This window comes from Bubalus kerabau, chromosome 16 (assembly GCF_029407905.1).
Source record: "Bubalus kerabau isolate K-KA32 ecotype Philippines breed swamp buffalo chromosome 16, PCC_UOA_SB_1v2, whole genome shotgun sequence".
NCBI classification, from domain to species: domain Eukaryota; kingdom Metazoa; phylum Chordata; class Mammalia; order Artiodactyla; family Bovidae; genus Bubalus; species Bubalus kerabau.
In genome coordinates, this window is record NC_073639.1 from 64,426,142 (window position 1) to 64,438,710 (window position 12,569).

Here is a 12,569-nt window from a genome sequence, read left to right on the forward strand (position 1 = left end):
TTTCTTTCCTCTGCACCAGGAAGCCAGCGCTCTAGAACCCCATGTTTATAAAAACACACTTTGGCAGCTACTATGACAAGATGAAAAAAGTGCAATTCCGAAAGTAACAACACATAACCAAAGTGGGGAACAAAAAAAGGCAGAGGTGAGTGGGCCCAGTGCTGCTCATCTTCTCTCAAGAGGAAACAATTTAAGAATAGAAACTCTTGAGCATTATTTAAGCAGTACTGCCCAACTCTCTTGGTAGCATCTCTCTTTCAATTCCATTTATCTTGATGTTGTAACTAACTAATCTGTTACTTCTTTAAGAAATTCTGCCCTGGTTTATATCCTTTTCAGTGGCCCATATCCCTTTGAGCTTCAAAAACACACAAGTCGCTCAGTCGTGTCCGACTCTTTGCGACCCCATGGATTGTACCCCACCAGGCTCCTCCGTCCATGGGATTTTCCAGGCATGAACACTAGAGTGGGTTGCCGTTTCCTTCTCCATAAATTTACTTTTTAATCGGAATAAAATTGCTTTACGTTGTTTGTGTTGGTTTCTGCCATGCAGCAATACAAACCGGCCATAATTATATATATATCACCTCCCTCTTGAGCATCCCGCCCCTTCCCCATTTTTTTGGATGTATTTCACACTCAGTTGCATTTGTGACTACCTTTCATCCTTGTATACTTCAGTAGGCGTGCCATTAACACGGATTTAACTTTTGTTCATGATTCTCTGTTTCAGGTAAAGTCTACATATTGTGAAATGCACAGATCTTAAGTGCACCATTCACTTCTTGACAAATGCATATACCTGTGAAACCCAAGTCCTTATCATAATATAAAACATTCCTTCACCCAGAGAGTTCCCTCATGCCCCTTCCCAGTTATTCCTCTTCCACCTCCCCACCAGAAACAATTAATATTGTGATTTTTTTTTTAAAAACTGTCAGGTTTGTCTGTTATAGAATTGTATATAAAGGAAACCATATACTATTTACCCTTTGCATAAGGCTTTTTTCTCCTGGGGAGAACTAGAGATCCTGGGACCCCTTTTGAGTAGCAGATGCAAGTATGGACTTATCCTTAGAAAAACTGACAAGCTCTAATGCTCTGGTATTTGGGTGGCATGGGGAGTGGAATTCATAAATCAGGTGAAGCCCTTGCAAGGTAAGAATGTTTGCTTCAAAATATAATCATGTGGTATATAAGCTGGGGTTTATGGAGCAATATGTCTCCAATATATGCTAAGCCTTTCCAAGCATTGTATCATTTGACCACCCAAGAAGGGGATGATTCTGACTATTCCCATTTTATAGACAAGAGACTGAGGCTCAGAGAAGGGAAGAACTCAGCCAGTCCCGCAGTGGCCAAATTGGTGGCTATATACCATCAAAGGCAGGCACATCTGTACAGCCTGACTTCAGAGTCACAACTCAAAATGAGCACCCTGATATGAAGTTATGCAGAGATTTACTATGGGAACCCCAAGGTCGCCCACCAAAGTCGTCATGAATGCTGGGCGCTCTTGGCCAGTGAGGGCATTGTCTTTGAGTTTCTTTCTTTTTTCTTGGTCACGCATATGGCATGCGGGATCTTAGTTCCCTGACTGGGGATTGAACCCATGCCCCCTGCAGTGGAAGCTCAGAGTCTTAATCACTGGACCGCCAGGGAAGTCCCAACCTTTGAGATTCTTGGTGCTGCTCACATCAGACAGCCCTGTTAGAATCAATGGTGGGAATTCATGTCACTTCTTCATGTCCCCCTGGTCTGCCCAGCAAGATGGAGCAGCTAGAATTCACAGTGCTTTTCTCCACCTCCCTGGTGGGGTGAGACCTGAGTCATAAAATGGTCGCGAAGCACTTTGTAGATGAGAATGAAGGGAGTGATTATTATTTGCTGAGCTAAAATCCCGCTTGGGGTGAACTGCCCCCATCCCTTGAGGGTCCACACATGTTAGATAGGAATCATTTCCCCAAGCGTATCAGAAAGTTAATAAATCGGGAAGGCTCTCGTGGGATGGGGGGAGTGTCCTCTTTTTATTCTGATCGCAGATTAAAGTGTTCGTGAGAGGAGGAATTTGCTTGCGAGAACAGATTTTACAGTCTCCAGCCTTGCCCTAGTGCACTGCTTTAGTGGTTGGAGAAAGGCTGCCAGAAACTGAGTAAGCATCGCCAGGGGAAAACAACAACAGAAACTCACCCCCTCCTCAGCACCCCAGCACCCCTGCCACCTGCTCCCGTGAAAAGGCCAATTCAGTCGGCTGCAGTGGAAAACATTCTCGGGGCCTTTCGTTAGCTGGCGGCCGGCTGCGATGCCGTTTGGCTGTGGATTTCAATATTCCCTTGTAACGTTTTACAACCCAGAGCTGGCGACAATGGCGTCATTCATTGCATCCGCTCACGTGGAACAGAATGTGAGAGAGTGGTGGAGCCGGGAGAAGCTGGTTGGTGGCCCTGGTACCCAGGGTAAACTGGGGTAGTCGGGTCCCTGTGTCTGGGCTGGGCAGATCGTGTCTGTGTCAGCCAGGGCAGTGGAATTTGACTTTTGGTAAAGCAGGAATGATGGACAGTTGGATCGGTAGAGGTTGATGTTACCTGATAAAACCAATACCTAACTCTGGTACCCTCAAAGATGCTCTATGTGACAGAAGTGTCGTGTTGCCCTAGCAGCGATGGGAAGGCAACAATTGCCTATTATCAAGTGTAAGTTGGGAAAAGTTTTGGAATACCACTGACCCTGGGTGCAGCTCAGCTTTACCTTTTCTTAGCTGGGTGTTCTGGGACCTCTCTGAGTCTCATTTCTTTTCTTTGTCTCTAAAGTAAATGTCATCATATGGATGAAATGGGATTCTTGCCAGGATCAAATGAGGGAAAGCATATAAGTCAACCACTGCAGTGGCTGGAGAGCTGCCCCCATGACTCAGTGGTAAAGAATCCGCCTGCAATGCAGGAGACCTGTGTTCGATCCCTGGGTTGGGAAGAGCCCCTGGAGAAGGAAATGGCAAGCCGCTCCAGTATTCTTGCCTGGAGAATCCCCATGGACGGAGGAGCCTGGTGGACTACAGTCCATAGGGTTGCAAGAGAGTCAGATGTGACTGAGTGATTAAAAAACAACAGCCGTGGCTGGAACAGTAGGATGTGCAAAAAAACAATGTAAATGATAAGGAGGAAGATGAGGATGAGGAAGGTAGTGGTGATGGTGAGAATGGTCATGCTGATAATGATGATGTTGGTGAAGACAATAGCCCCCAGTTGCTATTCTCTTCGCAGACCCATGAGGGCTTTTCAGCTGTCCTTTTAATTCTCTGCTGCCTGTATTCTTGAGTGATGCTGCCTGTATACTTGAATGATGTAGAGGAAAATAGGTGATCTTCTCCTCACGGGGACTTTAGAGGCTTTTGCTGTGTTGTTACTCACGAGTTCCTTTGATTCGTGCGTGGATGAGCCCAGGAAAAATGATCCTGGGAATTTCCTGGTGGTCCAGTGGTTAGGACTCTGTGCTTTCACTGTTGAGGACCCGGGTTCAATCCCTGGTTGGGGAACTAAGATCCCACAAGCCACGTGGCATGGTCAGAAAAAGAGAAATGATCCCAAATGGTGTTTATTGGGACCATTATCTTCTCTTTGCCGCTGTTACTCCATCCTGACTGAGAAGTCACTCCGCTCTTCTATGCCTTGATTTTGACACCTGCCAGGTGGATTTGGGGATGTTGTATTGCAGACACCAGGGGAGACATGCATGGTTGATGGTGGGGCTGATGTTTCAAGCTCCTCAGAGAGAAACATACTGAGAGGGACAAGTGGTTATTGAGATAATATGCCTTTCCCACTTCTGTGAGTATTGGTAATCAAAAACAGGATTTGGCTTTTCCAGAGGGTAATTTTGCAATCTGGTAGTGCTGGAAGGGAGAATTCCATGGAGTCCATTGATATATTCTCTTGTAAATTCCCTCAGCCAACATTTTTTAAGAGTTATTTTCTTTAATTAAAAAAAAATAACCATCCCCATTAAGAATATCAAACTAAAAAGAGACTTCTCCTTTCCTATTGGATCTCTGACAGCCTAGTACTCGAACTAAGCAAGATCTAAATTGAATTGCTAGCGAGATTTGACAACTTTTTTGTTTTATTATTATAATGATTTTTCTTCTTCTTCTTTTTTTTTTTTCCATTACGTAGCTTCAGCTGCCAAGCGAGAACTATAAAGCTAATTTCATTCCTTTTAGCCTCCTGGCCCCAGGGGGAGAGTCTGAGCAGTGGAGCTGCTCAGTATGGCTCCAGCTTTGGTTCTGAAATGACACAGTCCACAGGAAAGCTGGGCTAGGAAACCCCAGGGTGTCATGAGGGTGTCTGTAACCTCACGGAAACTTGGCAGACACTCTGTTGCCCCCTGTCTGGTTACTCTGACGTGGTTTGTGATGACAGACAAAGGAGGGGCCCAGAGTGGGAGATCGTCACACCCCTGAGAGGTGGGTGAAATGAGAGAGGAGTCTTAGGCTCCAAACCCCGGCACCCCTAAAAGCATATTATGTTTTTAAAATGGAAAGAGGTCAGTAGGAAATTGTCTAGAAGTAACTTGGAGACAGTTGGGTTAGAATTCTGGTGGTGTCTCTTTCTAGCTCTGGGACCCTGGGCAAGTTATTTCATCTCCCTGGGCCTCAGTTTTCTAATCTGTAAAATGGGGATAAGAGCAGTCCCCACTTCAGAGGGTCACAGAGAGGATGAAGGGGGTGAATGCAGCATCCTTCAAAATGTGCTAAGCGTTGTGCTCTTTGTACGTGGGATAATTTCAGGTGTACTTTTAAACATTTCAAATAGGTAAGTGTTTTTATTTTAATTGCATTAGAGGACCTTGCACCACAAACCCTTTAATGTCATGGCTGTTATTACTCGGAGTAAGGCAAAGCTCATTTAGGCAAATAATTCATTTAAAAATGGAGTAAGGTGAAGAATGGTTGGTTCACAGCAAACATCATAGCTAAGTTCAGGATTTCCTGATTCGTATATCTTCTACAGAGGGATTCTTATCCTGGTTGGGGCCCTGGGCTCCTCTGGCAGTCTGGGGAAGCTCAGGGATCCCGTCTCAGAAGAATCTGATTAAATGTGTAAAATAAGATGCATTGATTGCCAAGGAAGCCCATTATATTAACACAGAGTGATCAAACTCTTTTCTAAATGGCGACATAGTAACATATGCACTTTATAAATGTCTTAAGTAACGGGGACCTAGTAGCAGATCGAAAATGACTGTAATTTTGAAGTCATCATGAGTATAAGTGGTATCTGGAGACCTGTACAGCTGCAGCAAGATGGGAAGTTATTTTGTTTCTGTTGATGACAGTCGCTAGGGCTGCTAACTCAACTGTGGCTTGCTGCCGACACAGACGCTTACAGAAAGAGATACTGAATTCCAATTCAGGATTACTGAAAATAAAGACATCATCTTGAAAATCCAAGTTTACACCCATAAGTTTTTCCCCAAAGTTGAGACCTCCATGTTCAGGAGACAGGCTTATGGCACGGCTCCCTCCTGAGAAATTTTATGAGCTGGAAGCGCGAGTCATCGTGTAACGGCGGTCATGACAGCTTCTACTATGTGCCAGACATTTTCTAGAATATGTTGTTGGATAATTTCAACGATCTTGAGAGATAACTGATGCTCAGAGAGATGGAGTGTCTTGTCTAGGATCACACAGCTGTTAAGTTGGTAGGTCTGATACAGAATGCACTTTTGCCTGAATCTAATATCTTTTTTCTTCCCATTATACCCTGATTCTTAGATACTCAAATAAAAATCAGAGTTCAGTGAGTGGGTTATCAGGGAAGGGAAGGTGTCTGGGGGACTCAGGGCTGGCTGCTGTGGTTTCTTCAGATCATCTCTTTATTTCCCCATTTTGCAGGTGACGCTTAGCTAGGTGACCTGCTTTATCCTAGCTCACTGAGTTAGCAAGGATGTTGGACCAGGGGTGCTACAGGCTCAGTGGGGTGGAGGACCCAACGGAAGGTATTGCATGAAAAATGGACATTTCAGGACTTTCCTGGTGGTCCAGTGGTTAAGATCCTGTGCTCCCACTGCAGGGGGCAAAACTTCGATCCCTGGTTGGGGAACTAAGATCCCACATGCTGCGGGGCCAAAAAAAAAAAAAAAAAAGAGGACAAGGAAGCACTTTTTTAAAATGTTAAAAAAAAATTAGAAGGGACATTTCCCCAGAAGTAGCAGCTTTTCTGGACCCACAGATGACGAGATCAGATTCAAATCCTCTTCTGTCCTCCTCACTCCCAGGGACCTCTCTGGGGAGAAATGTGGGGGAAGCTTTGAATATCTTCTACTTCATTTTCATTTTGCTTCCCAACCAAGGAAGATCTTCCCCTGTGAATTTCACCTCTGTTTCCATTGCCTTTTGTTGCCGGAGGTGGTGTGGAGGGTGGGGGACATGGGGAGGATGAATGGAGAACCTGGACGGTCGCATGTTGTCGTCCAGGAGACTGCAAGCACTTCTTTTATCTTGCATGTATCCCTCCTAGACTAGTCCTCCTGCTCTGCTGTAATTAAAATTATGTTAATAGTTTATATAATGTTCTTTTAACAATTAGTAATAATTATTATTTTCAACATGGAAATATTCATCTAAACTTCATAAATGGTGGTGGTTTAGTTACTAAGTCATGTCTGACTCTTGTGACCCCATGGACTGTAGCCTGCCAGGCTCCTCGTCCATGGCATTCTCCAGGCAACAATACTGGAGTGGGTTGCCATTTCTTTCTCCAGAAACTTCATAAATGCTCACTGTAAAAAGAGTCAAACAATGCAGATGTGCAAAAAGTAATGTTTAGTAGCTCAGTCGTGTCCAACTCTTTTACAACGCTATGGACTGTAGCCCGCCAGGCTTCTCTGTCCATGGGATTTCTTAGGCAAGAATACTGGAATGGGTTGCCATTTCCTTCTCCAGGGAGTCTTCCCGACCCAGGGATGGAACCCAAGTCTCCTGCATTGGCAGGTGGGTTCTTTACCACTGAGCCACGAGGAAAGCCTGCATAAAAGTAATAAGTTGATCTAAAAGTTCTCCCATAACCCCAGCTTCTGGAGGGACCCACTGGGATCTATTTCATAATTTAGATCATGTTATATCCTACCTCTTTAACTTCGTTTATCTTGCACAGATTTATGAATTTATTCATAAACAGGCTTCTCATTATTGTCAAAGGTTGCATGAATATTCCACCATCTAGCTCTGTCAGAGTTGACTCAGCCATTAATGAGGACATTTAGATTGCTTCCAGTTTCTTCCCTTTGTTCTGGAGAAGGAAATGGCAACCCACTCCAGTCTTCTTGCCTGGAGAATACAATAGGCAGAGGAGCCTGGACGGGCTGCAGTCCATGGGGTCGCAAAGAGTCGGACGTGACCAAGCAAGTGAATACTTGCACTTTCATAGACCATGCAGTGGAGAAAAATCCTCATACTTACCTTCTTAGGAAAATCCATAGTAATGGGATTGCTTGGTCCACCTTGTTAAAAATTTCAAAAATGAACGCCATCGGGAATTCCCTGGTGATCAGATGGTTAGGACTCAGTGATTTCACTCCCATGGCCCTGGGTTGAATCCCTGGTCTGGGAACTAAGATCCTGCAAGTTGCATGGTGTGGCCAAAAAAAAAAAAAGGGTGATATCATATTGCTTTCCAGAAAAGATGGGCTGATCACCTTATCCACACTGTACTAGTTACTGTCCTGCGCAAGATATCCTTTCTGATCCCAAACACTGGCAGCCCTCTTCCCTTAGTGGATGTGAGAACGTTATGGGTTGGACTATTCTCTTCTTTAATACCCTGAATATTTCTGTCAATTATTCCTTTTGCCTTTGAGCTTCTCTGCAAATTCTCACTCAGTCCCTCCATCACTCACCTGGTTTCCTTTGGGGCTCTTGGTGATACTCAGCTCCACTTTCCTTCTTTCCAGGACAGGTTTCTGTTGAATTGCCTGAGCTCTTATGAAGACAAAAATAGGAATACCTGAAAGCTAAAGGGAAGGGAATTTGGGGGACCTATCATAAAAGTGTGAGGGACCAGGAATTTCCCTGGGGGTCCAGAGGTGAAGAATCCACCTGCCAATGCAGGAGACATGGGTTTGATCCCTGGTCTGGGAGAATCCCACATGCCGTGGAGCAGCTAAGCCCATGTGCCAAAACTACTGAAGCCCACGCACCTAGAGCCCATCCTCTGCAGCCAGAGAAGCCACTGTGATGAGAAGCCCGTGCACCATAACCAAAGAGTAGCCCCCGCTCGCTGCAGCTAGAGAAAGCCCATGCAGCAACAAAGACCCGGCACAGCCAGTAGATGAAATGAAAATAATGAAAAAGAGAGTATGAGGGACCAGATTTTGAGCGCCTTGGTAGAGGCTGTCCATATGGCATTGTATGCTGAGGTTTGGAAAGGCTGTGGTCCAGTGGTGCAGATGAGACCCGACTCTGGACCTGCCTCTCCTCAGATCCCAGGCTCTGTTCTCTATCTCCTCTGACCTCTTTCTTTTCCTCTTCCTGCCCCCCTCCCCCACACTGTATCTCCAAAACTGTAACAGTCCTGCTGACGGCTGTCATTTGTTGTGACAAACACCACTGAAAGGCTTTCACATGTATTAACTCATTTCTTCTCTCAACAATCCTTTGAACCTAGATTTTGTTTATTATCCCTTTTTTACAGGTGGGGAACCAAGGGACAGAGAAGTGAAGTATTGTCAGAGGCAACAAGTACAGCAACTCAAAAGGAAATTCTAAGGCACAGGCAGCAAACTCTTCAGATTGGGGTGACCTAGGTTTTTCTGTGACTACCCTAGATGGTCAGCTGCCATTCTTGATTAATGTTAGGGAAAGACCACAGCCCCATTTTAAAGATGGAGACCAAGAAGTTAAGTCGTAGTGACTTCTCAGCTCTTTAGCATTTGAGTTAGGGAATGCAAAGACATCTAGAATAGGGTGAATATTTCAACTGATGTGTGTTTGTTGATTTTTAGGAGGAATTCTGAACTGGGGGTGCTCATTTACCTTTTGGCATATGTATAGAGCTGTTCATGAACCTACTTGCCTAATGTATAAGACATGAAAAGATGGTGGCCAAACATATATGTCCATGACATAGGATGCACTTGAGCATAACTGTATCTCTCCATTCATCAAAGATCCCTTTGTTTCTTATTCTGTGATTTTTTCCCCCAGTGGATTCTTTGACCCTGTGGTTCAGACAATGAAAAGATCTCCATCATGCCACTGATCGATGTCATTTTGTATCTTCTCTCTTTCAGTAAAGAATATCCTGTGGTTCCCAGGAGCACAGTGAGACAGAAAGTGGCCTCCAACCACAGTCCTTTCAGCAGTGAGCCTCGAGCTCTGTCCGCCTCGTCCAACTTGGGGTCCCAGTACCAGTGTGAGAATGGCGTGTCTGGCCCCTCCCAGGACCTCCTGCCCCCACCCAACCCATACCCGCTGCCCCAGGAGCACAGCCAAATTTACCATTGTACCAAGAGGAAAGGTGAGTGTGACTGCGCTGCCCACCTGGCCACTTTCTTTTCTTCTTCTTTCCCTTGAAAAAAGGAAATCCACCTAACTACATGTATATTTATTTTTAAAATGTAGGCAGTGCACTGAGAGACTGAGAGAATGTAACAGAGTCAAACCATTCTGGTACAGCAAAAGATTCCTTTGACACATCTCTGCCAAGTTCTAGCCCCTTCCTTGGGGAAAGCTTATTTGAAATGTTCAGACGCATTTATTTATTTACATTTGCACACGCACACAAATACAGAGTTTTGCTTTTACTTTTAATTGTTGATATCATACTGTACCTATTTTGCAACTTGTATTTCTTAAAATTATAGAATATATTGTATTTTTTTAACTTTTTATTTTATATAGGAATATAGTTAATGAAAGGGCTTCCCTGGTAGCTCAGCTGGTAAAGAATCCACCTGCAGGGCAGGAGACCAGGGTTCAATTCCTGGGTCGAGAAGATCTGCTGGAGAAGGGATAGGCTACCCACTCCAGTATTCTTGGGCTTCCCTGGTGGCTCAGCTGGTAAAGAATCTGCCTGCAATGCGGGAGACCTGGGTTCAGTTCCTCGTTTGGGAAGATCCCCTGGAGGAGGGAAAGGCTACCCACTCCAGTATTCTGGCTTGGAGAGTTCCATGGACTGTATAGTCCATGGGGTCGCAAAGAGTCGGACACAACTGAACGATTTTCACTTTCATAGTTAATGAACAATGTTGTGTTGGTTTAAGGTGTACAGTAGAGTGAATCAGTCATACATATACATGTTTTGATTCTTTTTCAAATTCTTTTCCTATTTAAGTTGTTACATAATATTGTGTAGAGTTCCCTGTGCTCTACAGTAGCATACACTGTAGATGTCTTTTCATGACCCTAGAACAGCCTCATTCTTTTTAGCTGCTGAAAAGGAAATATTACCCCAAAAGGATAAAGCCAAGTTTATGTTGTCAAGGGTAGTCAGGGAGTATGCTTTCAGAGTCTTGGTTGTATTATAAGCCTACAACCTACACTCCAGGGAACCTCCTTGGAATTTGATGTGCTGTTTAGTCCTTGGGCAAGGTTTTTCCCAAGTGAATTCTGAGCTCTTCTTTATTTTCCAGATCAATACCAAAAAAAAAAAAAAAAAAAAAAGACGGAGAGGGAGAAAAGAAAATCATGATAGATTTTGCCTCCTGTGCATCCCCTCTTTAAATCTCCTAGGTTGTTGTCTGAGACATCTCATCATTTCCTTTGCCTAATGAGAAATGGATGACTTCTTCCTAAGCTATCTGAGTCCAGAGGGGAAGTTAAGGCAGGAAATTCCTGGTGGCACATTTTCCAAGGCAGAATCGAAGGTGTGGATGTGGGCAGTAGGGCCAGGGAAACAGATTTGAGTCTCAACTCTGCCACCAACTTCCTGGATGACCTCAGGCAGGTGTCCTAGCCTCTCTGGGCATCAGTTTCTCACTTTGTAAATGGTGCTAAGTTCCTGAGAGCAGTTGGTGCTTGATGAGCACCCCATGGGTGGCAGCGAAGTGAATCCCAGGAGGAAGTAAAGAGACGGCTGCTCATTTAGGTGAAGGTTTGGGAAGACAGACATAAGGTGAGGGGACTGTACAACCTCCTGCTTACACCTGTGATTTTTAGAGTCAGACTAGTGAGATAAATCTGACTTTTGCCATTTTCACATGTTTATGATTAGGGGAAAGTTACTTAGTCAGTGCCTCTAATCCTCACAACAGACCTCTGTAGATTGCAGCCCACAATTGGACCTGTCTCCTTGGCTTGGTGTGAAGAGGCTATGAAATCAGCGCTAGGTTGACTTAATAAACCAGCTCTGTTTTGCTCCAGACGGTCCACGGTCCCATCATCAGAGTGCTCCCTGTTGGATCTCAAAGCCCCATCAGCCAACACGACGCCTTTCAAAGTCCAGTGGTGCCTGGACCTTCTTTTTTGACCTGAGAAAAGGAACACAGTCTGGCTATTTGACATTTACCAAAGTCACGTTTTGAAAGAGGGAAGAGCTGTCATGGGTCCAAACATGGGGCTGGGGAGCTGACCCGGTGAGACCGGGCTTTCCAGACTTACATGAAGCCCATCCAAACTCTTGGATCTGGAAGGCCTGAGCAGCATCAGCCCATCAGGCCCCCTGGCCCGACTCCCAGCACACCCGCTGCTGGATGGGCTAGAGCCCAGATGCCTGCAATATGCCTCTTCAGGCACAAGCAGGGGTTAAGAATGTCCTGTAGAGCATAGATCCCAGTGCAGAGATGCTGTTTCATATTATATTTCAGGGAGCCCTGCCGAGGTTCCAGGCTACAACCTTTTCAGGAACATTATTAAGTAGGCACTGTTATATAAACCCATTTTACAAATAGGGAACTTGAGGGAATATTGTGAGCTGATGATTGTTTTTTTTTTTCTTTTAATTAATTAATTTATTTTAATTGAAGGCTAATTACAATATTGTAGTGGTTTCTACCATACATTGACATGAATCAGCCACGGGTGTACATGTGTCCCCATCCTGAACCCCCCTCCCACCTCCCTCCCCATCCCATCCCTCTGGGTTGTCCCAGTGCACTGCTTTGAGCGCCCTGTTTCATGCATCGGGCTTGGACTGGTGATCTATTTCACATATGGTAATATACATGTTTCAATGCTATTCTCTCAAATCATCCCACTCTTGCTTTCTCCCACAGAGTCCAAAAGTCTGTTCTTTATATCTGTGTCTCTTTTGCTGTCTAGCATATAGGGTCATCGTTACCATCTTTCTAAATTCCATATATATGCGTTAATATACTGTAGTAGTGTTTTTCTTTCTGACTTACTTCACTGATGTTCTTTTTTTTTAAAGCTACTTTTAAAAATATTTTATTTATTTTTATTTACTTATTTATTTTGGCTGCATTGGGTCTTCATTGCTGCGAGTGGGCTGCTCTCTAGCTGCGGCGCTTGGGCTTCTCATTGCAGTGGCTTCTCTTGTTGGGGAGCACAGGCTCTAGGGAGCACGGGTTTCCGTATAGCAGCATGTGGGCTCAGTAACTGTGGCTCCCAGGCTCTA

The 12,569-nt window shown here is 44.7% G+C and overlaps 1 protein-coding gene across 1 annotated transcript in view; it reads left to right on the plus strand.

The window, feature by feature from the left end:
* TBX5 (T-box transcription factor 5) overlaps positions 1–12,569 on the plus strand; it is a 49,937-nt gene that overhangs the window by 28,753 nt on the left and 8,615 nt on the right. The window contains exon 8 of the mRNA XM_055549997.1: positions 9,286–9,512. Within this exon, the coding sequence (XP_055405972.1) occupies positions 9,286–9,512 (227 nt within the window). The remainder of the gene's footprint in view (positions 1–9,285; positions 9,513–12,569) is intronic.